The sequence below is a fragment of the Tachyglossus aculeatus genome, chromosome 2 (genome assembly GCF_015852505.1).
Source record: "Tachyglossus aculeatus isolate mTacAcu1 chromosome 2, mTacAcu1.pri, whole genome shotgun sequence".
Lineage (NCBI taxonomy): Eukaryota > Metazoa > Chordata > Mammalia > Monotremata > Tachyglossidae > Tachyglossus > Tachyglossus aculeatus.
Genome location: NC_052067.1, coordinates 96692877 through 96717090, shown reverse-complemented (window position 1 = coordinate 96717090; position 24214 = coordinate 96692877). Strand labels below are relative to the sequence as shown.

At 43.5% G+C, this 24214-nt stretch overlaps 1 protein-coding gene across 4 annotated transcripts in view; it reads right to left on the bottom strand.

The window, feature by feature from the left end:
* TBC1D32 (TBC1 domain family member 32) overlaps positions 1-24214 on the bottom strand; it is a 323193-nt gene that overhangs the window by 29923 nt on the left and 269056 nt on the right. For all 4 annotated transcript variants that reach the window (XM_038761204.1, XM_038761221.1, XM_038761231.1 and 1 more), the window contains 4 exons: positions 20127-20210; positions 7419-7488; positions 6708-6823; positions 1756-1910 (listed from right to left, as the gene is read on the bottom strand). In XM_038761204.1, coding sequence (XP_038617132.1) covers positions 1756-1910; positions 6708-6823; positions 7419-7488; positions 20127-20210 — 425 coding nt within the window. The remainder of the gene's footprint in view (positions 1-1755; positions 1911-6707; positions 6824-7418; positions 7489-20126; positions 20211-24214) is intronic.

Sequence of the window (24214 nt, the reverse complement as noted above, 5' to 3'; positions counted from 1 at the left end):
GATCCTTCTGAATCCCAGGGCCGTGCTCTATCCACTAGGCAACACTGCTTCTCATTGATACAGTTTTTAAGGACTTCTTTGGGCTTCCTCTGCCTAAGGTAAGGCATTCATTCATCCATTCAGTTGTATTTATTGAGCGCTTACTGTGTGCAGAGCACTGTACTAAGCAATTGGGAAGTACAAGTCGGCAACGTGGGTCCCACTGAAGGCTTTTCGGATGGCAGGACATTGCCACAAATTCACGACAATCCTCCCCAAATCAGGATATCTGGGAACCTTAATCCATACTAGATCGACTACATCTATTCCTTTCCCATCGTCTATATGGCCTCTCACTCTGTTACCGAAAGAAATTAAATTTGTCTCACACAATTCCCTTTTCACAGAGCTGGGTTCCCAGTATCTTAGACTGTTTCCTAACATGCAAGGAGTACCAGTTTTCCTCAGCTAAGGGTGTTGTGCTAAAGACATCAGAAGTCGTTTCTTCTGGACAAATTAATGAGTTTCTAGGAAGTCTGACTCATATTTCCAGTGAGTAGAAAACAACAGGAATATAAACTGGGGGAAATAATTGTTACCTTACTGTAATGAGAACAATTTTTTGGTAACCTTTTTCAGCTTTAAACTACATGGTCTGGGGATATCTGTATTGCTATATAAAGTTGAATCTTTGTTCCCCACTCAGTAGCATCTAGAGAAAAGGAGCAGTATTACAGCAGACACGGCGCTCTGACAACAAACTGTTAAAACAAAAAATAAATAGAAAACTAGGATGGAAAACTAATAGAAATAGTGGTCTTTTCCTATTATGATTCATTAGTAAAAGAGGTGGTTCTTTGGTTTGTTTCCCCGATGAAGTAGAAAAGTCAAGGCCTTTGCCTGCATGGGGAACAATGCCCATATCCATTCTGTTCCTCTACATGGAAGCGTGAAATCTGCCCTCAGCGATGGATGGGCTTTTCGGAATCAACCGTTTGTCTGACAATCTTTTAGGCTGAGAAGCCTGTCAGAAGGCTGACCCAATTTACAGTTAATAAATACTTAGCAACTAGTTCTGACCAAAACAAAACAAAACAAAACAAAAAAGAGCTTGAAGGTTCCACAGTTATCTCAAAAGAACAGCATTAAAATGGCCGCATTTTTCAGTGTCTTTGATTACAAATGACAATCAGATTTCCATGAGTTAGAGAAATATCAGTATGCACATGGAAAGGGGGAGAAAATAAAGTGATAATCTGTCTCAGGACCAAACTAGGGAGTTGGGATTCAGAACTGGATACATATTGATCACCCAAATTTATCTAAAATTAGTTTGGTTTTTGGTATAACATGACAATATTTTATATTTCCTAATGATTTTATAATACTGCAAAATTAATCAGTAAAAGAATGAACTTACCCAAACCAATAATAAAAAATTGGTCACTCAATAGTTTCCTCTGCCTAAACCCGGAATTTAACACCACTAATAAAATTCTGTTTCATCGCTAACTTTAAAATTCAATAATCCTGTCATTCCCATCAGTTTCCCTGTTATTCTGTTCCCTTCAGATGGGAAGCCAACCATTTGAGCAAATGTCATATCTATATTTTCCAAGAGGGTTTTCCAGAGGCCAGCGGTCAACTAAGGGACTTTAATGAAACCCAAATGTGTTCATTCACAAACAAAAATCTCTCGTCGGATTTCAGTGAATTTGATCAATTGTTTTTTGGGAAATTTCAAACCAGCCCTTAAAAATACGCTGGCAGTCTTACCCAGAGGTGCAGCCGTGGCAACCAGAGGAAAGCAGAGGTTAGAAGTCGGGAGAAGCACTGGAGAAATTTAAAGGTCCTCTCTTTGTCCCCTGACATGATCATAAATACAGAAGACACGAACCAGTCATGGCCAGGGTAACCACCCTGGAGACAGCCTGGGAAAATATGGTTAAGGAATTATCACCAACCTCACGCCTTTCAAGCATAAGTTGGCCGAGTCCTCTGCCAAGAAGACCCCTCCGTGCCCATTTTGGGGCCCTCATCTAGTGTGGCACCCTCAAGAATCCAGGGCAAAGACTACCACCTCCTACCTACTGGGAATCTTTAAAGAACAATGAACTTGTCAATAGAAAGGACATAGGTACCTATTTTCATTTGTTTACAAACCCATTCGTTCATTCAATTGTATTTATTGAGCACTCGCTGTGTCTCTTTCACTTTGTGGACGTGAACAGATCCAAATGATTTTGGGGCCATTTCTTGCCAAATTATATCCAAAGAGCTCCCTACTCAAAGCTGAAACCAATACTGAACAGTCCCAGTTTGGTCCAGTGAGTGTGACTGATTGAGAGGTTCAGTGGCTAGGGCATTATTTCATCTGTGGGATATGCTCTGATGTCCTCCTGGCTGTTGGGACTATTTTTCCCAGCAGTTTCAAGGGAAATTTCAATCACATCGATCATATTTAGTGAGCGCTTACTGTGAGCAGAGCACTGTACTAAGAGCTTGGGAGAGTGCAATATAACAAAATTAGTAGACATGTTCCCTGCCGAGGGGTGGGCAAACAGACATTAATGTAAATAAATGAATTACAGATATGTACTTAAGTGCTGAGGCCCTGAGGGAGGGGTGAATACAGGGTGCAAATCCAAGAACCAGGGGGACACAGAAGGGAGTGAGAGAAGAGGAAAGGAGGGCTTAGTCAGGGAAGGCCTCTTGCCTTCAATAATCTTTCAATCAATCAATCAATCGTATTTATTGAGCGCTTACTGTGTGCAGAGCACTGTACTAAGCGCTTGGGAAGTACAAGTTGGCAACATATAGAGACAGTCCCTACCCAACAGTGGGCTTTAAAGGTGGAGAAGAGTGATCGTCTATCGGGTGTGAAGAGGGAGGGCATTACAGGTCGGAGGCAAAATGTGGTGAGTGGGCACATGAAATTTTGCATGGACAGTACTGGTCTTAAGACGTGAAAATGGACCAATTTCCAGCTCGGCCCAGAATTTCCACCAGGTCAGTTCTGCATTTTCTACAGCCTTTAGCCAATCATTCATTCATTCAGTTGTATTTACTGAGCGCTTACCGTGTGCAGAGCACTGTACTAAGTGCTTGGAAAGTACAATTCAGCAATAATGCCTTGGACTCTTGAGGAGCAAGTGGGGCCTGGCTCCAAGGAGACCCCAGTTTTCTGATTTAAGTAATTTTTTTATGTTATTTGTTAAGCACTTACTATGTGCCAAGAACTGCCATAAGCGCTGGGGTAGATACAAGCCAATCCAGATGGACACAGTCCATGTGCCACTTGGCACATTATTCTGATGACTTTACACCTGATCACATGTTTTGTTTTGCTGTCTGTCTCCCCCTTCTAGACTGCGAGCCCTTGTTGGGTAGGGACCGTCTCTATATGTTGTCAACTTGTACTTTCCAAGCGCTTAGTACAGTGCTCTGCACACAGTAAGTGCTAAAGAAATACGATTGAATGAATGAATGGAGCTTTGGGCTCAAAGCCCAATTTTACAGATGTGGTAACTGAGGCACAGTCAGTCATATTTATTGAATGCTTACTGTGTGCACAGCACTGTACTAAGTGCTGTCTACATGTCTACATGTTTTGTTTTGTTGCTGTCTTCCTCTTCTAGACTGTGAGCCCGTTGTTGGGTAGGGACCGTCTCTATTTGTTGCCGACTTGTACTTCCCAAGTGCTTAGTATGGTGCTCTGCACACAGTAAGCACTCAATAAATACGATTGAATGAAGGAATGAAGTGCTCGGGAGAGTACAACATAACAATATAATAGACATTCCTTGCCCACAATGATCTTATGGTCTAGAGGGGGACAGACATTAATATGAATAAATAAATTACAGGTACATACATAAGTGTTGTGGGGCTGGGAAGGGGGATGAATAAAGGGAACAAGTGAGGGTGACACAGAAGGGAGTGGGAGAAGAGGAAATCAATCAATCAATCAATCGTATTTATTGAGCGCTTACTGTGTGCAGAGCACTGTACTAAGCGCTTGGGAAGTACAAGTTGGCAACATATAGAGGCCTCTTGGAGGAGGCTTTCAATGAGACTTTGAAGAGGGGAGAGTAACTGTCTGTCAGCTACGAAGAGGGAGGACATTCCAGGCCAGAGGCAGGATGTGGGCGAGAGGTCGGCAGCAAGATAGATGAGATCGAGGTACAGTGAGAAGGTTGACAGAACAGCAGCAAAGTAGGAAAGCAGTGAGTTGAGGTAGGAGGGGACAAGGTGACTGACTGCTTTAAAGCCAAAGTGAGGAGTTTCTGTTTGATGCGGAGGCGGATGGGCTACCACTGGAGGTTCTTGAAAAGTGGGGAAACACGGCCTGGATGATCCGGGCCACAGAATGAAGTATGGACTGGAGTGGAGGCACAGTCCTTCTAGACGGTGAGCCCGTTGTTGGGTAGGGACCGTCTCTATATGTTGCCAACTTGTACTTCCCAAGTGCTTAGTACAGTGCTCTGCACACAATATGCACTCAATAAATACTATTGAATGAATGAATGAAAGGGAGGTCAGCCAGGAGGCTGATACAGTAATGAAGACCGGATAGGGAAAGTGCTTGGATTAATGTGACAGCAGCTTGGATGGCGAGGAAAGGGAGGATTTTAGTGATGCTGTGAAAGTTGAACCGAAAGGATTTAGTGATAGATTGACTATGTGGGTTAAATGATAGAGAAAGGGGTGGAATGAGAGGGAAATGGATTGGGTAAGGTGACCTTGGCTAGGGCATGGAGAAAGAGGCATATGCTAATGGGAGGATGTCAACTGGGAGATCTGTCAGTCACGCTAGTAGAAGTACCAGCATTTATTAAGCAGTCACTTAGTGCGTGCACTGATCTAGGCTCTTGGAAAATCCAGAGTAATGAAGTGGCGTGGTCTTTGTCCACAGTGTTCTAATAGTTTATATAACTAGAGTGGTCAAAATAAATACATTGAGTGGAGATATATACTTAGCACTTACCCTTCTTAGCACCCATATATAGATATATAGATATATAAGTGCTATAGCTTTAATTCTATTTGTTCTGACTATTTTGACACCTGTCTACATGTTCTGTTTTGTTGTCTGTCTCCCCCTTCTAGACTGTGAGCCCGTTGTTGGGTAGGGACCATCTCTGTATGTTGCCAACTTGTACTTCCCAAGTGCTTAGTACGGTGCTCTGTACACAGTAAGCGCTCAATAAATATGATTCAATGAATGAACGCTAGAATTGATGCTGGTAAATTAATTCAGGGAAAGGTTTTTATGGTATTCCTTAAACACTTAATAATAACAATAATAATAATAATATTTATTGAGTGCTTACCACGTGCCACAAGTTGGACTCGGTCCCTGTCCCACATTGGGCTCACAGTCTTAATTCCCATTTTACAGATGAAGTAACTGAGGTCCAGAGAAGTGAAGTGGCTTGCCCAAGGTTACACAGCAGAAAAGTGGTGGAGCTGGGATTAGGACCCAGGTCCTTCTGACTCCCCGCCTGTGCTCTTTCCATTAGGCTATGTGCTTCAGGCTCATTAGAGGCTATGGGATTTTAAGAGGGATTTGAATCGGACGAAAGCTGCGGTTTGTCTAACGTGGGGAGGGAGGGAGTTCCCAGCTGGGAAAAAGCCTGAGTGAGGGGAAGAAACATAAGCGAGAAGGAGCACGGCCTACTGGAAAGAGTACGGGCCTGGGAATTGGAGGGCCTGGGGTCTAAAATCGTGGCTCCACCACTTCCCTTCTGTGTGACCTTGAGCAAGTCACTTAAATTCTTTAGGCCACAGTTCCTTCAACTGCAAAATGGGGATTCAGTACCTGTGCTTCCTCCTACTTAGACGGTGATCCCCATGTAGGACCTGATGATATTCTATCTACCCCAGCTCTCAGTACAATCCCTGGTACACATTAAGTGCTTAACAAACACCATTTTTAAAAAAACGAGAGAGCCAAAAGCCAAGAGGGAGGTACAGCTAGAAGGATGGCTTGGCAGGAATAATGAGTTAGAGAAGAGCAAGTGAAGATTGATGAGGACAGATGAGGAAGAGCCTTGAATCCATTTGTAAGGAGTTTGTGTTACAGGTGGAGAAAAACCAGAGGCTAGGGGTTGTATTTGCTTATTCTGTTGTATTGTAGTCTCCCAAGGGCTAAGTACAGTAGTCTGTGCAAAGTTAAGTGCTCAATAATACCATTGACTGACTGATTGACTGAAGAGTTGTGAGGAGAGGAGAGATGTGGGCTGCATGATGCTTCAGGAAGATGTTAAGCGCTTTGTACAGTGCTCTGCACACAGTAAGCGCTCAATAAATACGATTGATGATGACGATGTTCTGAGCAGCAGCGCATAGGACAGAGCGAAGGGGGGAAGAGGCTGGAGGCAGAAAAGTTGCAGCAAGAGTTTAGCCAAAGGAAGACCAGAGCGTGGACTTGGGTGGTAGCAGTTTGGGTGGAGAGGGTGGGGAGGATTCAGGAGTTGTGTAAGAAAAACTGGCAGTTTAAGAATACTGTAAAATGGAAACAAACAAACAAACAAAAAAAAACCCCTACACGGCTCTAGCTTTCACAACAGTAAACTGTTAGCTGAAATCAAAATATGACTTTAGGTAAAAGTAGCATTTATGAGCAATTCAAAGAGTTGGAACATTCTGAGATATTCAAAAGACTCGCCAGGAACCCTCACTGAAACTGGTATTTGCTTCAGTTTGGTACCGCTGTAAAAAGATACGGAGCGAAGACTTTACATCTGCTTGTTGCTGTTTCAGGAATTTCCCGCAGTGCTTTAATACCAATGTAAGGTCATTCTCGGCACCTTCCTTCAGAAGATTGAGGAATTTACCATAGCTATAAAATAATACATCGAAAATTAAAGTTGGGACTTCTGCCAAAAAAAAATCAAGGTTTATGAAAGGATAGAATTAATATTCAATTTTAAAATGAGATACTAAGTAAACTCCTCTGATGGCAGGAACTTTTTTTTTCAAAATCCCTAATCCTCAGAGCTCAAAATAGAGTTCCATGAATTCCATTAATTTCAGATTGTACATCTCAAATTCTGGCAATTACTGGGCTCAGAATCCCATCTCTCGCCAATTAAAAGTGAACTTCGCTTAGAAAAAAAAGGATACAAAGGAGTCTAGCTTAACATCTGGTCATTTTACAATGAAATGTTTGGCTGGAATTATAATTTTAAATGGACTGTAATTAGCCTTGAAATAAATAACACACAGAAAGCCATTTATAGTGCACCAGGTAAATTTAGTCATGTGCCAATGTATTCATTTTTGAAATCAGTATTTTACTTTCTCAGAGGTGATTTTTAGATTTAAAACAAAAATATCAAACAGAATGTTGTTAGATTAAATATTATTAAACATAACCTGGGCAGGTCAAACACATTCACGACACCTGCAAAGGAAATATTTTTACTATGATGTACCTGACAGTCATTTTAACGCCAAGTTGCTGCACAGATGAAAGGCTTTCATTCTTCACATTTAAATCAGCCGCTAAAAACAATAGAAAAAAGTGTTAGAAAAATGTTTTTAAAGTCTGCATGATAATCACCTTTTAATGCAAAATTAATGAAAGTAACATTTTTACATACTTTAATGTGAGTTTTGGAATCACTGATAAATTTATACTTTAAGTACTGCCAATTATACTTTCAGAAGAATATAAGAGAAGATTTCTTATAATTACTGCCCCTTATACACAAGGCATTTAGAAATGCATTAAGAAGAAAATGTGATAATATTTATTATTTTTTATGTTTCACTGAGCTGTAAATTTCCTTTAACACAAAATAACACACTGAAAGGGAACCAGAAATGCTATATTTCCCTAAAATGATGCATACATCTGCTTTATGATCCTTACAGCTATGACTGCCCATGATATACACACTTCTGACCTGACACGGCTCAGGAAAAATCTTGCCTTAGCTAAAATGAACAGGGTAGCAGAGAGAAATTGATTACTCGGTGACATTAATTCAATCATATTTATTGAGCGCTTACTAAGTGCAGAGCACTGTACTAAGCGCTTAGCACTGTAATTGAACATCCGCTGTTCAAAAAAAGAATACAGAAGAGTTAAACTCAGACCTTTCCTGCCCTTAGAGAGTTTACAGCCTAATGACAATGACAGACACTTACCCAAATTACAGAGATGGGAATAAATAGAGTATATTGGATATGAGGAAGCAGCATTCATTCATTCATTCAATCGTATTTATTGAGCGCTTACTGTGTGCAGTGCACTGTGCTAAGCGCTTGGGAAGTACAAGTTGGCACCATATAGAGACAGTCCCTACCCAACTGCAGGCTCACAGTCTAGAAGGGGAAGACAGAGAAGAAAACAAAAGATATTAACAAAATAAATAGAATAAATATGTACAAATAAAATAAATTGTATTTTATTATTTTATGGCCTAGTGGATAGACCACAGGCCTGGGAGTCAGAAGGTCATGGGTTCTAATCCCGGCTCTGCCACTTGTCCGCTGCGTGACCTTGGGCAAGTCACTTAACTTCTCTGGGCCTCAGTTACCTCATCTGTAAAATCGGGACTAAGTCTGTGAGCCCGGTGTGGGACAACAACTGTTTCCAACCTGATTAGCTTGTATCTACCCCAGCGCTCAGTACAGAGCCTGGCACATAGTAAGCGCTTAACAAATACCACTTTTTATGATCATAAGTGCTATGGGGTTTTAGTTAATAATGGAAGCTTAGATGGCTTGGAAGGGCTGAACTGGCAACTGGCGGTAGATGATATCTGCCCCACTCCCAACCCCACAGCATTTACAGACATATCTTTAAATCATATATTATAAATGACTTATTTATTCATATTAATGCATGCCTCCCTCTCTACGCTGTAAATCTTTTATGGGCAGGGAACTTGACGGCTAATTCTGTTCTCTTGTACTCTCCCAAGCGCTTAGTATAGCGCTGTACATGTACTAAGTTCTCAATACATACCGTTAAAATAAAAAGCCACCAAGAGAATCCCAGAAAGGCTTTGAAGATAATAACAATAATAATAATAATAATAATAATAATAATGGTAATAATAATAATGGCATTTATTATGCATTTACTATGTGCAAAGCACTGTTCTAAGCGCTGGGGAGGTTACAAGGTGATCAGTTGTCCCACGGGGGGCTCATAGTCTTCATTCCCATAAGCCCTCAATGATAACGATGGTATTTGTTAAGCGCTTACTATGTGTCAAGCCCTGGGTTAGATACGAGTTAATCAGGTTGGACACGGTCCCTGTCTCACTTGGGGATCACAGTCTTAATCCCTGTTTCACAGATGCAGTGACTGAGGCACAGAGAAGTTAAGTGACTCACCCAAGGTCACACAACAGACTAGTGGTGGAGCTGGGATTAGAACCCAGGACCTTCTGACTCCGTAGTCCGCGCTCTATCCCCTGGGCCATACTGCTTCCCTATTTCAATGACTGACCGATCGTTGCATTTGTCTGGGCCTAAAATGTCGGATGATGACACTAGTTGGTAGTATCAGCCTTTTTTCCCGGCCGGCCCCTCTCCCTTTCCATTCATTCATTCATTCATTCATTCATTCAATCATATTTATTGAGTGCTTACTGTGTGCAGAGCACTGTACAGCGCGGCTCAGTGGAAAGAGCCCGGGCTTTGGAGTCAGAGGTCATGGGTTCAAATCCCCGCTCCGCCGATTGTCAGCTGGGTGACTTTGGGCAAGTCACTTCTCTGGGCTTCAGTTCCCTCATCTGTAAAATGGGGGTGAAGACTGTGAGCCCCCCGTGGGACAACCTGATCACCTTGTAACCTCCCCAGCGCTTAGAACAGTGCTTTGCACATAGTGAGTGCTTAATAAATGCCATTATTATTATTATTATTATTATTACTAAGCACCTGGGAAGTACAAGTTGGCAACATATAGGGACGGTCCCTACCCGACAGTGGGCTCACAGTCCTTTTCCCTCTCCTCCCTCCCAACCACCTCACCCCTGTTGCAAATTTCTTGCCTCTTCCCAAGCCATATCCTTCTTGCTTCAACTCTAAAACTCAGCTCCTCCACGAAGCACTTCTAAATCAGCCTCACCGGGCTCTAATCCCTCCAACGCTTCCCTTATGGAGGAGGGTGATCCTTCTTAGTTCTCCATGTTCTGAGGACTTAGATGCCTCTCTGCGTTGAGGAACTCTATTTCTCTGCTTCTCCACCTAAGGGTAGAATGGAGCAGCATGGCCTAGTGGCAAGAGCCCGGCCTTGGGAGTCAGAGGTCGTGGGTTCTAATCCCGGTTCCGCCACTCGCCGGCTGTGTGATTTTGGGCGAGTCACTTAACTTCTCTGTTCCTCAGTCACCTCATCTATAAAATGAGGATTAAGACTGTGAGCCCCACGTGGGACAACCTGATTGCCTCGCATTTACCCCAGTGCTTAGCACATAATAAGCACTTAACAGAGAAGCAGCGTGGCTCAGTGGAAAGAGCCCGGGCTTGGGAGTCAGAGGTCATGGGTTCTAATCCCCGCTCCGCCACTTGTCAGCTCTGTGACTTTGGGCAAGTCACAACTTCTCTGGGCCTCATCTATAAAATGGGGATTAAGACTGTGAGCCCCATGTGGGACAACCTGATCACCTTGTCGTCGTCCCCCCAGTGCTTAGAACAGTGCTTTGCACATAGTAAGCACTTATCAAATACCATAATTATTATGATGATGATCAGTCTCTCACATCCGATGGAGAGTGTCCTGGGGGGCAAGAAGTGGTTCTTCTACCACCTCTGGCAGCTCCTTGAATGCTGAATGTACAATCCTGTCCACCGGGTGCTCAATAAATCGAGCCCTGGCTAGCTGACCAAGAAATTATCTGCCAGTTCCTTTAATTTTTACTTCACACCACAACAGCTACTTCAAGTTGGTAGGACCATTCATTCATTCAATCATATTTATTGAGCGCTTACTGTGTGCAGAGCACTTTACTAAGCGCTTGGGAAGTACAAGTTGGCAACATATAGAGACGGTCCCTACCCAACGGCGGGCTCACCAGTAAAATATCTGCCGGACACCAAGCTGCCACATTGGTTAATGGCTCCAAAGATGGAAAAAAATCAGGCTGGAATAATGAGAAACATCACACTGCAGAGTGAAACCAGAACTCGGAGATGGCAGCAGGCACATCCTGGTAATGACGATGATGATGGCATTTGTTAAGTGCTTACTATGTGCGAAGCACTGTTTTAAGCACTGGGGTGGATACAAGGTGATCAGGTTGTCCCACGTGGGGCTCACGGTCTTCATCCCCATTTTACAGATGAGGGAACTGAGGTACAGAGAAGTTAAGTTAAGAAGGTACAAAGAAGTTACATATTTATTACTCTATTTATTTATTTATTTATTTATTTTACTTGTACATTTCTATCCTATTTATTTTATTTTGTTGGTATGTTTGGTTTTGTTCTCTGTCTCCCCCTTTTAGACTGTGAGCCCACTGTTGGGTAGGGACTGTCTCTATGTGTTGCCAATTTGTACTTCCCAAGCGCTTAGTACAGTGCTCTGCACATAGTAAGCGCTCAATAAATACGATTGATTGATTGATTGATTGATTGATTGATTAAGTGACTTGCAGATTAAAGCCGTGTGTTCAAATACAATCTGAGTTACAGCCTATGGTCACTTGCTGAATGCCAGTAAACATTAAAGAAACTGGCAAATAATTTCATGGCCAACTAGCCATTTATTGAGCACCCGGTGGACAGGATTGTACATTCAGCATTCAAGGAGCTGCCAGAAGTGGAAGAAGAACCACTTCTTGCCCCCCAGGACACTCTCCACCGGATATTGAATGAAATGAACCATTGCATTAGGAATTTTTCAAAGGCTGAAGTTGCATCTTTTACACGTTCCCCAGACTGAGCAATGGGCAGCAGGCCCTCGGTAAATAGTATCAGTGTTTCTGATACTGAAATACCTTGGACACGAAAGAAATGACTGGAGACCCATCAGGATGAAATTCTGGGGAACTGACGGGTTAAGGAAATCTTTGTGCAAATGTCAGTTGGGCTAGCCTGGGGATTTTCAGCCAGAGTAACTGTTTTTCCAGCCTTCCGAGCACTAAGGCGATGAAGGGGAAAAGCCATTTTGGTCAACAATTAAGACAGTTACTGGGAATTCAGTAAGGGGAAACAGGAAAAGAAAGTGGCTTTTTTCAATGACCTTTGAGAGCCTCGGGAGCCAATTTTCTCACGTCACCTGCTCTCTACTCCGAAGGAGGACATGGCTTTGGTGAGCCTTTTTATGTCCAGGGGAGAGGAGGGGTGTAAGGGAGGATGGTGGGGGTTCAGTAGGGGAGAAGAGGCTACGGCTGAAGAGGGATGGGTTCATGGGGGAGCCATTTTGAGACTTTAGAGATCCAGTATTTAAAAGAAAGGTTGACTCCTGTGGGTTAGAAAACAGACCAGCAATTCTACTTTGTCCTCCAGGAAGAGTCCATGACTGGCCCATTCCGTGAAAAGTTCCAAAAACCCGCCAATTGGACGGGATACCGGCTGAACGGCAACATCTGTCTCTGCACTTACTTAACTCTGCTTAGTTTAATTCAAAATAGCAATAAAATGGGGGAAATTACTTCTAATGAAAAAGCATTTCAACGGTAACTCAGGGGAGCTGCAGGACCGGATGAGTTGGAAGAAAATATTTTCTACCTGCTGCAATCATTCATTCACGGCTTCTATTCTATTTTGAGTTCACAAGGCTCGGGAGATAGAAGGGAGAGAGGAAATTAAATCTATTCTGCTCGGCACTTGGCTAATGGTGTGGAAAAGGACATTTTCCCAGGAGCGGAGGACCGCAGCACCTGTTCCACCGTGGTTGCAGAAGGGGGACTACTCCAGTGTTAAATAACTTCTCCGAACTGCCTCTTATTCAGTAGGGATGAAAAACCCCACTTCCCATCCTTGCCTGAAGGAAGGAGAGTATGTATATATACTATAATACATAATATAATTTAGGTATACATTGTACACCTAAAGGAGAAGTGGCCAGTTTGGTTCACAGCCTCTGAGACGTCTATTTGGTTCAGAGATGGTCCTTAGGCAACAATTAACTGAGGGAGAGGGAAGGTGAGTGATGGCATGCTGAGATCAGCAGAGCTTAGTGGACACAGCACGAGCCTGGGAGTCGGAAGGACCTGAATTCGAATTCCGGCTCCTCCACAATGTCTGCTGTGTGACCTTGGGCAAGTCGCTTAACTTCTCTGGGCCTCAGTTACCTCATCTGTAAAGTGGGGATTAAGATTTTGAACCCCTGTGGGACAGGGACTGTGTCCAACCTGATTATCTTGTATCTACTCTGGTGTTTAGAACAGTGCTTGGCATAAAGTAAGTGCTTAACAAGTATTATTATAATTATAGTTATTATTTTTATTGGATCACGGGAAGCGGAAAGGTCAAGGAAGCTGCCCTCTGGAGTGAGAGACTGATCTCGCTCTGCCGACTGTCAGCTGTGTGACTTTGGGCAAATCACTTAACTTCTCTGTGCCTCAGTTCCCTCATCTGTAAAATGGGGATGAAGACTGTGAGCCCCAAGTGGGACAACCTCATCACCTTGTATCCTCCCCAGTGCTTAGAACAGTGCTTTGTACATAGTAAGTGCTTAACAAATGCCATTATTATTATTATTATTATTATTATTATTATTATTATTATTATTATTATTATCTCAGAGGGGACAGGGAGCAGAGATGACCGGAGTAGTCATGGTATTTTATAAGTGGTTACTCTATACTATGCCCTGAATAAAATGTTGGAACATTCACAAGATCCATTAGCTGAAACCCTGTGGGGGCAGGAGAACTGACAGAAATGGTCAGTCAGTCAATCAAATTTATTGAGCACGTACTGTGTGCTTGGGAGAGTACAATATAACAATAAATAGACACATCCCCTGTCCACAACAAGCTTATAGTCTAGAGGGGGAGACAGATATTAATATAAATAAATTATAGATACACACAGAAGTGCTGTGGGCTGGAAGTGGGGAAGAGCAAAGGGAAAAAGGGAGACGCAGAAGGGAGTGGGAGATGAGGAAAAGTGGGGCTTAGTCTGGGAAGGCCTCTTGGAGGAGATGGGCTTTCAATAAGGCTTTGAACCGGGGAAGAGTCATTGTCTGGCAGATTTGAGCTTTCCAGGCCAGAGGCAGGACGTGGGCGAGAGATCGGTGGCAAGATAGATAAAAGTGAAGTACAGCGAGAAGGTTAGAATTAGAGGAGAGAAGTGTCTGGGCTGGGCTGTAGTAGGAGAGTAGTGAGGTGAGGTAGGAGGGGTAAGATGATTGCTTTAAAATCAATGATTAGGAGTGTCTGTTTGATGGGGAGGTGGATGGGCAACCACTGGACGTTCTTGAGGAGTGGGGAAACAGACTGATAGTGACAGGGAAAGGCGTAGGGCAGGGGGCATCCAAATATAGACTATTTCTGCTAGTGACTGCATGCTATTTCTGCTAGAGACTGAATATCTCTGACCACTGCATCTTCCAGTATCCACCTCCCTGAAAGAGCACCCAAGGATACCCCTGGCTGAAGGAATCACAGCTTAGAAAAAACCCACCTATGCTCTCTCAGCTTCTAAATTATCCCCAAACAGCGCTTCCCAAAAGTTAACTTGGGTAAAGATCTCTCGCTTGCCATTTACAGGGATTTACACATTGTAAATGCATAAAGCCTTATCTGTTATTTATTCTTTCCTCCTTTCTTTAAGGGGATAAACAGTCTAACTAATTTGATTTTTCCAGATTTGCAAATTTTATAATGGATTGAAATCCTAAGGGAGTTCATAACAGATGGATGATTGTGTTATTCTAATCGCGGCTACCTGAGGGCTTAGAAAGCTGTCATTTTTTAAAAGATAATCAATTTCTCATTTCAAGAAATATGAAAAACATGGAATATATATAGTATCTTGGCTTGGCTCAGAAACATCTCACACAAAAACAGAGGTTTTGTGTGCTTAAATAGAGAGAGATTTTAGTACTGGAAAACTTGCTTCTTTGGCTACAAAAGAGAAGAAGGATAAGGATACCCAAGCCTTGGGCAGGCAGTTACATTATTATCATCCACCTCAACAAATCATAATGATGAATATGAAACAATTAATCAATAAGAAGTCACTTTACAAATAAGCCTGAAGTCCAGTGAACAAGCTAATAAGCCTTTAAGGAATTTCAATTCACACTCATTCAGAGCATCTGTCCAGAGAAAAATTCGATAAAGCCAACATCTGAGCTCTCATTTGGCAGCATTTAGAAGAGAGACGGTATGGCAGAAAACACACGCACGTTCAGAGAGCATGATCAATCACCTCGAATGGTGGGATAATGCCAAACAAATTTGCCACCAAACAGAGAAAACACTTCGTGACAACGGCAGCGGGAAGCAAAATGGCCTAGTGGATAGAGCACAGGCCTAATTATCAGATGGACTTGGGTTCTAATCCCTGCTATGCCACTTCATTCATTCAATCGTATTTATTGAGCGCTTACTGTGTGCAGAGCACTGTACTAAGCGCTTGGGAAGTCTAAGTTGGCAACATATAGAGATGGTCCCTACCCAACAGTGGGCTTACAGTCTAGAATTGGGAGACAGACAACAAAACAAAACGTATTAACAAAATAAAATAAATAGAATAAATATGTACAAATAAAATAAATAGAGTAATACAAACATATATACATATATACAGGTGCTGTGGGGAGGGGAAGCAGGTGAGGCGGTGGGGATGGGAAGGGGGAGCAGGGGAAGAGGAAGGAGGGGGCTCAGTGTGGGAAGGCTTCCTGGAGGAGGTGAGCTCTCAGTAAGGCTTTGAAAGGAAGGTCACACTTGCCTGCTGTGTGACCTTGGGCAAGTCACTTCACTTGTCTGTGCCTCGGGGAAGAGGAAGGAGGGGGCTCAGTGTGGGAAGGCTTCCTGGAGGAGGTGAGCTCTCAGTAAGGCTTTGAAAGGAAGGTCACACTTGCCTGCTGTGTGACCTTGGGCAAGTCACTTCACTTGTCTGTGCCTCGGTGATCTCATACATAAGTCTTCTAAATGATATCTACAACGTGCTTCATTTTGGGCCAGAACTTCCTGAAGTTTCTCCATCATTTCAACGCTCTACTACCCCCTCCTCATCTTTCTTCTGCTTCCCTGCTGTTTTTCTCCATAGGTGATCGATCAATCAATCAATCGTCTTTATTGAGCGCTTTCTGCGTGCAGAGCACTGTACTAAGCGCTTGGGAAGTACAAGTTGACAACATATAGAGACAGTCCCTACCCATCTCCCCACCACTCTCTATCTACCTCCTATATTTGCACCACTGACCCTATTCCCACTCACCTTGTAGAAATAAATGTCCCAATTCTTCTCCCCTCCTTCACTGGTATATTCAGCCTCTCACTCCCTGTTGACTCCATTTGCCTGGTGTTGGGACTGTGAGCCCACTGTTGGGTAGGGACTGTCTCTATATGTTGCCAATTTGTACTTCCCAAGCGCTTAGTACAGTGCTCTGCACATAGTAAGCGCTCAATAAATACGATTGATGATATAACGTGAGTTTTCGGTAGCAGGAGGTTCGTTAGGAAGCGACAACCACGTTATATAGCAGAACTAACTCACCCTATGCTCAGTCCCACAGCAGTCATTGGTATTTATCGATGGATCTTAGACTGGGCGCAGAGCACTGTACTAAGCGTTTGGGAGAGTACTGTAGAACAGGGTTGGTAGTCACATTTCCTGCCCACAACGAGCAGCGTTTCTGTACATTTCCTGGCGGAGCTTGGATTTGAACCCGTGACCTCTGACTCCAGGGCCCCTGCTCTTTCCACTGGGCCACGTGAGAAGCAACGTGGCTCAGTGGAAAGAGCCCGGGTTTTGGAGTCGGAGGTCATGGGTTCAAATCCAGGCTCCACCAATTGTCAGCTGTGTGACTTTGAGCCAGTCACTTCACTTCTCTGGGCCTCAGTTCCCTCATCTGGAAAATGGGGATTAAGACTGTGAGCTTCCCGTGGGACAACCTGATCACCTTGTAACCTCCCCAGCGCTTAGAACAGGGCTTTGCACATAGTAAGCACTTAATAAACGCCATCATCATCATCATCCTTCCCTTCTGCTTTGAAACATGCCCAGATCTGCTCCATTAAGCCTTCTCCAGGAGGCCTTCCAAGACTGAGCCCCTTCCTTCCTCTCCCCCTCCCCCTCGTCCCCCTCTCCAACCCCCCCATCTTACCTCCTTCCCTTCCCCACAGCACCTGTACATATGTATAAATGTTTGTACATATTTATTACTCTATTTATTTATTTATTTATTTATCTTACTTGCACATATCTATTCTATTTATTTTATTTTGTCAGTATGTTTGGTTTTGTTCTCTGTCTCCCCCTTCTAGACTGTGAGCCCGCTGTTGGGTAGGGACCGTCTCTATGTGTTGCCGACTTGTACTTCCCAAGCGCTTAGTACAGTGCTCTGCATACAGTAAGCACTCAATAAATACGATTGATTGATTGATTGATTCTCTTGGTCCCAAACTTCCCTTTAGCTATTGCTCCATCTCCCTTCTATCATTTCTATCCAGACGCCTGAAGTGAGTCATTTACACCAGCTCGTTTCACTTCCTCTCCACCAACTCCCTTCTTGATTCTTTTTCTTTTCCTCTTCCTCTATCTTTTTCCCTTCCTAAGGAGGCAACAGTGGATCACTAAAAGAAAACTGGACTGCTCAGAAGTCCTGAGGGGGAACCGTGAACATATGCAACACAAGGAAGCAGCAGCGTGGCTCAGTGGAAAGAGCCCGGGCTTTGGAGTCAGAGGTCATGGGTTCAAATTACGGCTCCACCAATTGTCAGCTGGGTGACTTTGGGCAAGTCACTTCACTTCTCTGGGCCTCAGCTGTCTCATCTGTTAAATGGGGATTAAGACTGTGATGAGCCCCCCGTGGGACAACCTGATCATTTTGTAGCCTCCCCAGCGCTAGAACAGTGCTTTGCACATGGTAAGTGCCTAATAAATGCTATTATTATTATTATTATTATTATTATTATCTGTAAAATGGGGATTAAGGCTGTGAGCCCTATGTGGACTAGGGCTGTGTCCAACCTTATTAACTAGATTAGAGAAGCAGCGTGGCTCAATGGAAAGAGCATGGGTTTGGGAGCTAGAGGTCATAAATTCTAATCCTGTCTCCACCACTTGTCAGCTGTGTGACTTTGGGCAAGTCACTTCACTTATCTGTGCCTCAGTTATCTCATCTGTAAACTGGGGATTAAGACTGTGAGCCCCACATGGGACAACCTGTTCACCTTGTATCCCCACCAGCGCTTAGAACAGTGCTTCGCACATAGTGAACTCTTAACAAATGCCATCATTATTATTATTATTATCACTATAATTATTAACTTGTATCTACCCCAGCGCTTAATATGAGTACCTGGTACACAGTTTGCACTCAACAAATACCATAATAAAACACAACAACTCCTCCCCGTCCCCCCCAAAAAATGGCAGAGGGTGTCCAAGAGGAAATGTGACTTCATTTTAAGGGGCATAGCTTGGATGTCCACTCCGATTTGGGGTGACAGAATACTTTCAGTCCTATCATTTTTTTTTTTCAAATCCCTTGGAATGGAAATTGGGAAACCATTAAAGAACGCTGCACACATAGGTGGAAGGAGCCACGACAGGGAGCTGAGGAGATGAGATGGGGAAATACAAAAGAAAATCATGTTGTTTTTTATACGGCTGTTGTTAATCGCTTACTACAAGCCAGGCCCTGTTCTAAGCGGGGCAATCAGATTGGACCCACAGACTATGTCCCACGTGGGCATCACAGTCGTAATCCCCATTTTACAGGAGAGGTAACTGGGGCACAGAGGAAGTGAAGTCACTTGCCCAAGGTCACACAGCAGACATTCAGACTGGAACCCAGGTCCTTCTGACCCGTTCTCTAACCAATAGGCCACACTTCCACGGCCCCAGACCTTGCCTCCGTCTAGGGCTTTGGCCAAGGGTTTGGCCCGCTCCCAACACAACTCCACGGCCAACCCTATTGGCTTGGGATAAGTGGAGTCCTCTAGGACTCCCATTTCAGGCCTCAGGCTTCACGGGCCCCTGCTCAGGGACGTGACTACTCCAGAGCAACAAAAACGTTGAAAGGGGGCGGAGAGCAGGTCCCCCAAAAAAAGGCCAACAGAACTGGACCCGTTTCCTTTGGAGAAAATAAGGGGGAACGGGACGGGGGGACAGCAGTTTGGGGGTTATCTGGCAATCCTTTTCCGCCCGCTACTCCTGCCATGTGTTAGCCAAGACAATGGCTTACCCATAAACTGTCCCCCTCACCGAAATAATAATAATAATAATAATAATAATAATGATAATAATAATGGCATTTATTAAGCGCTTCCTATGTGCACAGCACTGTTCTAAGCGCTGGGGGGGAATACAAGATGAACAGGTTGTCCCACGTGGGCTCACAATCTTCATCCCCATTTTACAGATGAGGGAACTGAGGCTCAGAGAAGTGACTTGCCCAAAGTCACACAGCGGACTAGTGGCGGAGCCGGGATGCGAACCCATGACCTCTGACTCCAAAGCCCGGACTCTGTCCACTGAGCCACACTGCTTCTCTAATGTATATTAATATATATTAGATATATATATATATATATATATAATATATATAATGCAATGGGGTTGGCAGACCCATTCCCTGCCCACAATGAACTTCCAGTCTAGAAGACTGCTACAAGGTACTTCATCATCATCAATCATATTTATTGAGCGCTTACTGTGTAGAGAGCACTGTACTAAGCCCACAATGAACTTCCAGTCTAGAAGACTGCTACAAGGTACTTCATCATCATCAATAGTATTTATTGAGCGCTTACTGTGTGCAGAGCACTGTACTAAATGCTTGAGCACTGTACTAAGCACTTGAAAACATGAAAACAAAAGAAAGATGTGGGTCAACTTCAATAGGACAAATTCTTCACCAAAGGTGAAAAACCGAAACCCATTTCGGGCCGACTGCAGAACATTACCAACTACGTTTTCATGCAGAACTCGAAAGGGTAATCTTAATTTCCAATTGCGGGTAGAAAGTGCTCGCACTGGAAAAAGAAGAGCTGAAATCGTACCTTTATACTCTACCGCGGTGAAGTAGCACTCCGATGGGGTTTCCGAGAGATGCGACACAAATTTTTCCATTAATTCTGCCAAAGCTATAAGAAGCAAGGAAACCATTAGGACATTAGAGGTCACGAATGAAATGGAACGGAGTACCTATGAAATGAAACAAAAGTAATTTGAACTCCTGCAGTAGTTATTTACATTTATAAGGGGAAACAATTCCAAACATGTACTGTGCTTCTGTATTCATAGCCGCATTTCTGATTTAGATTAAATTTTAATAGCTTCACTGAGAATCTATTCAATGTAAAACTGAAAGGGAATCATCTGTTATCTTTAGATCCTCTAAGGATTCCTTCGGAATTTGTTAAATGATTTCGCTATAAAAAGAAAATTAACACTAATTAGGCCATAATATCTTATCAAGTTCGGTCGTTCAAGCTGAGAGAGAAGGTTGACTCAGAGTCCGGGGTTGGGATCGACACGCTGGCATACCTCATTTTTGTTCCGCTGCTCTGCTCACTTTTTGGGGATAATAATAATAATAATAATAATAATAATAATAATAATAATAATGGCATTTATTAAGCGCTTACTATGTGCATAGCACGGTTCTAAGCACTGGGGAGGTTACAAGGTGATTAGGTTGTCCCACGGGGAGGCTCACAGTCTTAATCCCCATTTTACAGATGAGGTAACTGAGGCACAGGGAAGTTAAGTGACTTGCCCAAAGTCACACAGCTGACAACTGGCGGAGCTGGGATCTTAGAAAACCGGTTACCGTAAGGGCATAGAAGCACAGAGGCTAACCAGCTGGTAAATTAGAGAAGCAGCGTGGCTCAGTGGAAAGAGCCCGGGCTTGGGAGCCAGAGGTCACGGGTTCTAATCCCAGCTCCGCCACTTGTCAGCTGCATGACTTTGGGCAAGTCACTTTACTTCTCTGTGCCTCAGTTACTTCATCTGGAAAATGGGGATAAAGACTGTGAGCCCCAGGTGGGACAACCTGATCACCTTGTACCCACCCCCAGCGCTTAGAACAGTGCTTTGCACATAGTAAGTGCTTAATAAATGCTATCATTACTATTACTATTACCTTGTACCCATCCTCAGTGCTTAGAACAGTGCTTCGCTGATAGTAAGCACTTAACAACTGCCGCCATTATTATTATTATTATTATTAATCAGGAACACACAGATTTGCCTTTTGGAAATGGCCTCATGACTAGCGGGATACAGAGAGATATGGAGGGAGGAGGCTTTTGCCTCTTTTGAATATTTCTGGACTGGCCGGGAGACAAGGCTTTTAACAACCCAAATAACGACTACCAGCTGGACATGCATCCATCCATCAATCAATCAATCAATCGTATTTATTGAGCACTTACGGTGTGCAGAGCACTGTACTAAGCGCTTGGGAAGTACAAGTTGGCAACATATAGAGACGGTCCCTACCCAACAGTGGGCTTACAGTCTAGAAGGGGGAGCCTGACTGCAGCAATTTGACCTGGTTTCCACATTCCCTCTGCCCTCGGTCAATCGATCAACATCACTCTCTCAGCCTCCCCTGGCACCACTGCCTAGACACCCAGCCCAACGCCTCTGAAAAGAAAAAAAAGGAAGAAGAAGAAGAAGAAGAAAGAAGAAGAAGAAGAAAGAAGAAGAAGAAGAAGAAGAAGAAGAAGAAGAAGAAGAAGAAGAAAGAAGAAGAAGAAAGAAGAAGAAGAAGAAAGAAGAAGGAAAAAGAAGAAAGAAGAAGAAAGAAGAAGAAAGAAGAAGAAAGAAGAACAAGAAGAAGAAGAACAAGAAGAAGAAGAAGAAGAAGAACAACAACAACAACAACAGCAACAACAACAACAACAACAACAACAACAACAATAATTTTGGTATTTGTTAAGCAGTTACTAGGTGCCAAGCACTGTTCTAAGCGCTGGGGCAGATGCAAGGTAATCAGGCTGTCCCACATGGGGCTCACAGTCTTAATCCCCATTTTGCAGATGAGGTAACTGAGGCCCAGAGAAGTGAAGTGACTTGCCCAAAGTCACACGGCTGACAAGTGGCAGGGGTGGGATTAGAACCCAAGACCTCCGACTCCCACGCCCGCGCTCTTTCCACTGAGCCACGACGCTGCTTAATGAAGATGGAGTTCAGCCCAGGGCGGGGGCAGGTGGGAAGGCTGGTAAAGGAGATGGCAGGAAAATGGACCAGGCCATGGGGGAATTCAGTTCTAACCTGAAAAGGAAGGGCAAATATAATAATAATAATAATAATAATAATAGCATTTATTAAGTGCTTACTATGTGCAAAGCACTGTTCTAAGCACTGGGGAGGTTACAAGGTGATCAGGTTGTCCCAGGGGGGACTCACAGTTTTAATCCCCATTTTACAGATGAGATAACTGAGGCCCAGAGAAGTGAAGTGACTTGCCCAAAGTCACACAGCTGACAACTGACGGAGCCGGGATTTGAACCCATGGCCTCTGACTCCAAAGCCCGCGCTCTTTCCACTGAGCCGCGCTGCTTCTCCTGTATAAGACAGGCAACTATTTTAATGGTTCTTTGGAAGTCCGACCTAAATTTTAATTTAATTGGATCCAGAAATAATAATAATAATAATAATAATAATAATAATAATAATAATAATAATGATGGTATTTATTAAGCGCTTACTATGTGCAAAGCACTGTTCTAAGCACTGGGGAAGTTACAAGGTGATCAGGTTGGCAGCGTGGCTTAGTGGAAAGAGCATGGGCTTGGTAGTCGTGGGTTCTAATCCCACCTCTGCCACTTGTCATCTGTGTGACTTTGGACAAGTCACTGAACTTCTCCGGGCCTCAGTGACCTCATCTGTAAAATGGGGGTGAAGCCTGGGAGCCCCACGTGGGACAACCTGATTACTTTGTATCTACCCCAGCGCTTAGAACAGAGTTTAGCACACAGTAAGCGCTCAACAAATGCCATCATTATTATTATTATTAGGCTTCTGACCGTTCCATGCCATAGATTTCAGCCCAGTGCTTTCACTAACGGGAGAAGTGACGGTACTCGGCAAAGCGATTCCTTTGCGGCTCAGCCTCAAAATCAGTTTTAGCTCGTTGAAGGTGAGCAGCCGAACATTCATCAGTCATTTGAGAAATTCTTAATCCGATCTGGGAGAGACATGCCTGCAGGAGTTGTTGAACCAAAGACGGTGAAGGAGTAAATTGAGGACTTTTCCCCCCTGTACAATCATCATCAATCGTATTTATTGAGCGCTTACTATGTGCAGAGCACTGTACTAAGCACTTGGGAAGTACAAATTGGCAACATATAGAGACAGTCCCTACCCACTGTACAATGCTTCCTGGAAATAAAAAAAAGATAAAATGACCAGGGATTGGAACACCTAAGGTATTTCTCAGAAACATCATTACTCAAGCTTCTGTGAGTTGCGCACAAATTCTGTGATCAATAACTTCTGGAATTAGAAACAATTAGTTGATAGGGCACTTATGTTCAGTGGAGTAAATATTACTCTATTTATTTTACTTGTACATATCTATTCTATTTATTTTATTTTGTTAATATGTTTGGTTTGGTTCTCTGTCTCCCCCTTCTAGACTGTGAGCCCACTGTTGGGTAGGGACTGTCTCTATATGTTGCCGACTTGTACTTCCCAAGCGCTTAGTACAGTGCTCTGCACACAGTAAGCGCTCAATAAATACGATTGATGATGATGATGATCTCCATAATTTATTTTTATTTATATTAATGTCTGTCTCCCCTTCTAGACTGTAAATTTGCGTGGACAGGAATGTGTCTTCCAACTCTGTTATACTCCCAAGAGCTCTGTATATTAGAGAAGCAGCGTGGCTCAGTGGAAAGAGCCCGGGCTTTGGAGTCAGAGGTCATGGGTTCGAATCCTCGCTCCGCCACTTGTCAGCTGGGTGACTTTGGGCAAGTCACTTCACTTCTCTGGGCCTCAGTTCCCTCATCTGGAAAATGGGGATTAAGTCTGTGAGCCCCACATGGGACAACTTGATTACCTTGTATCTACCCCAGCGCATAGAACAGTGCTTTGCACATAGTAAGCGCTTAATAAATGCCATTATTATTATTAT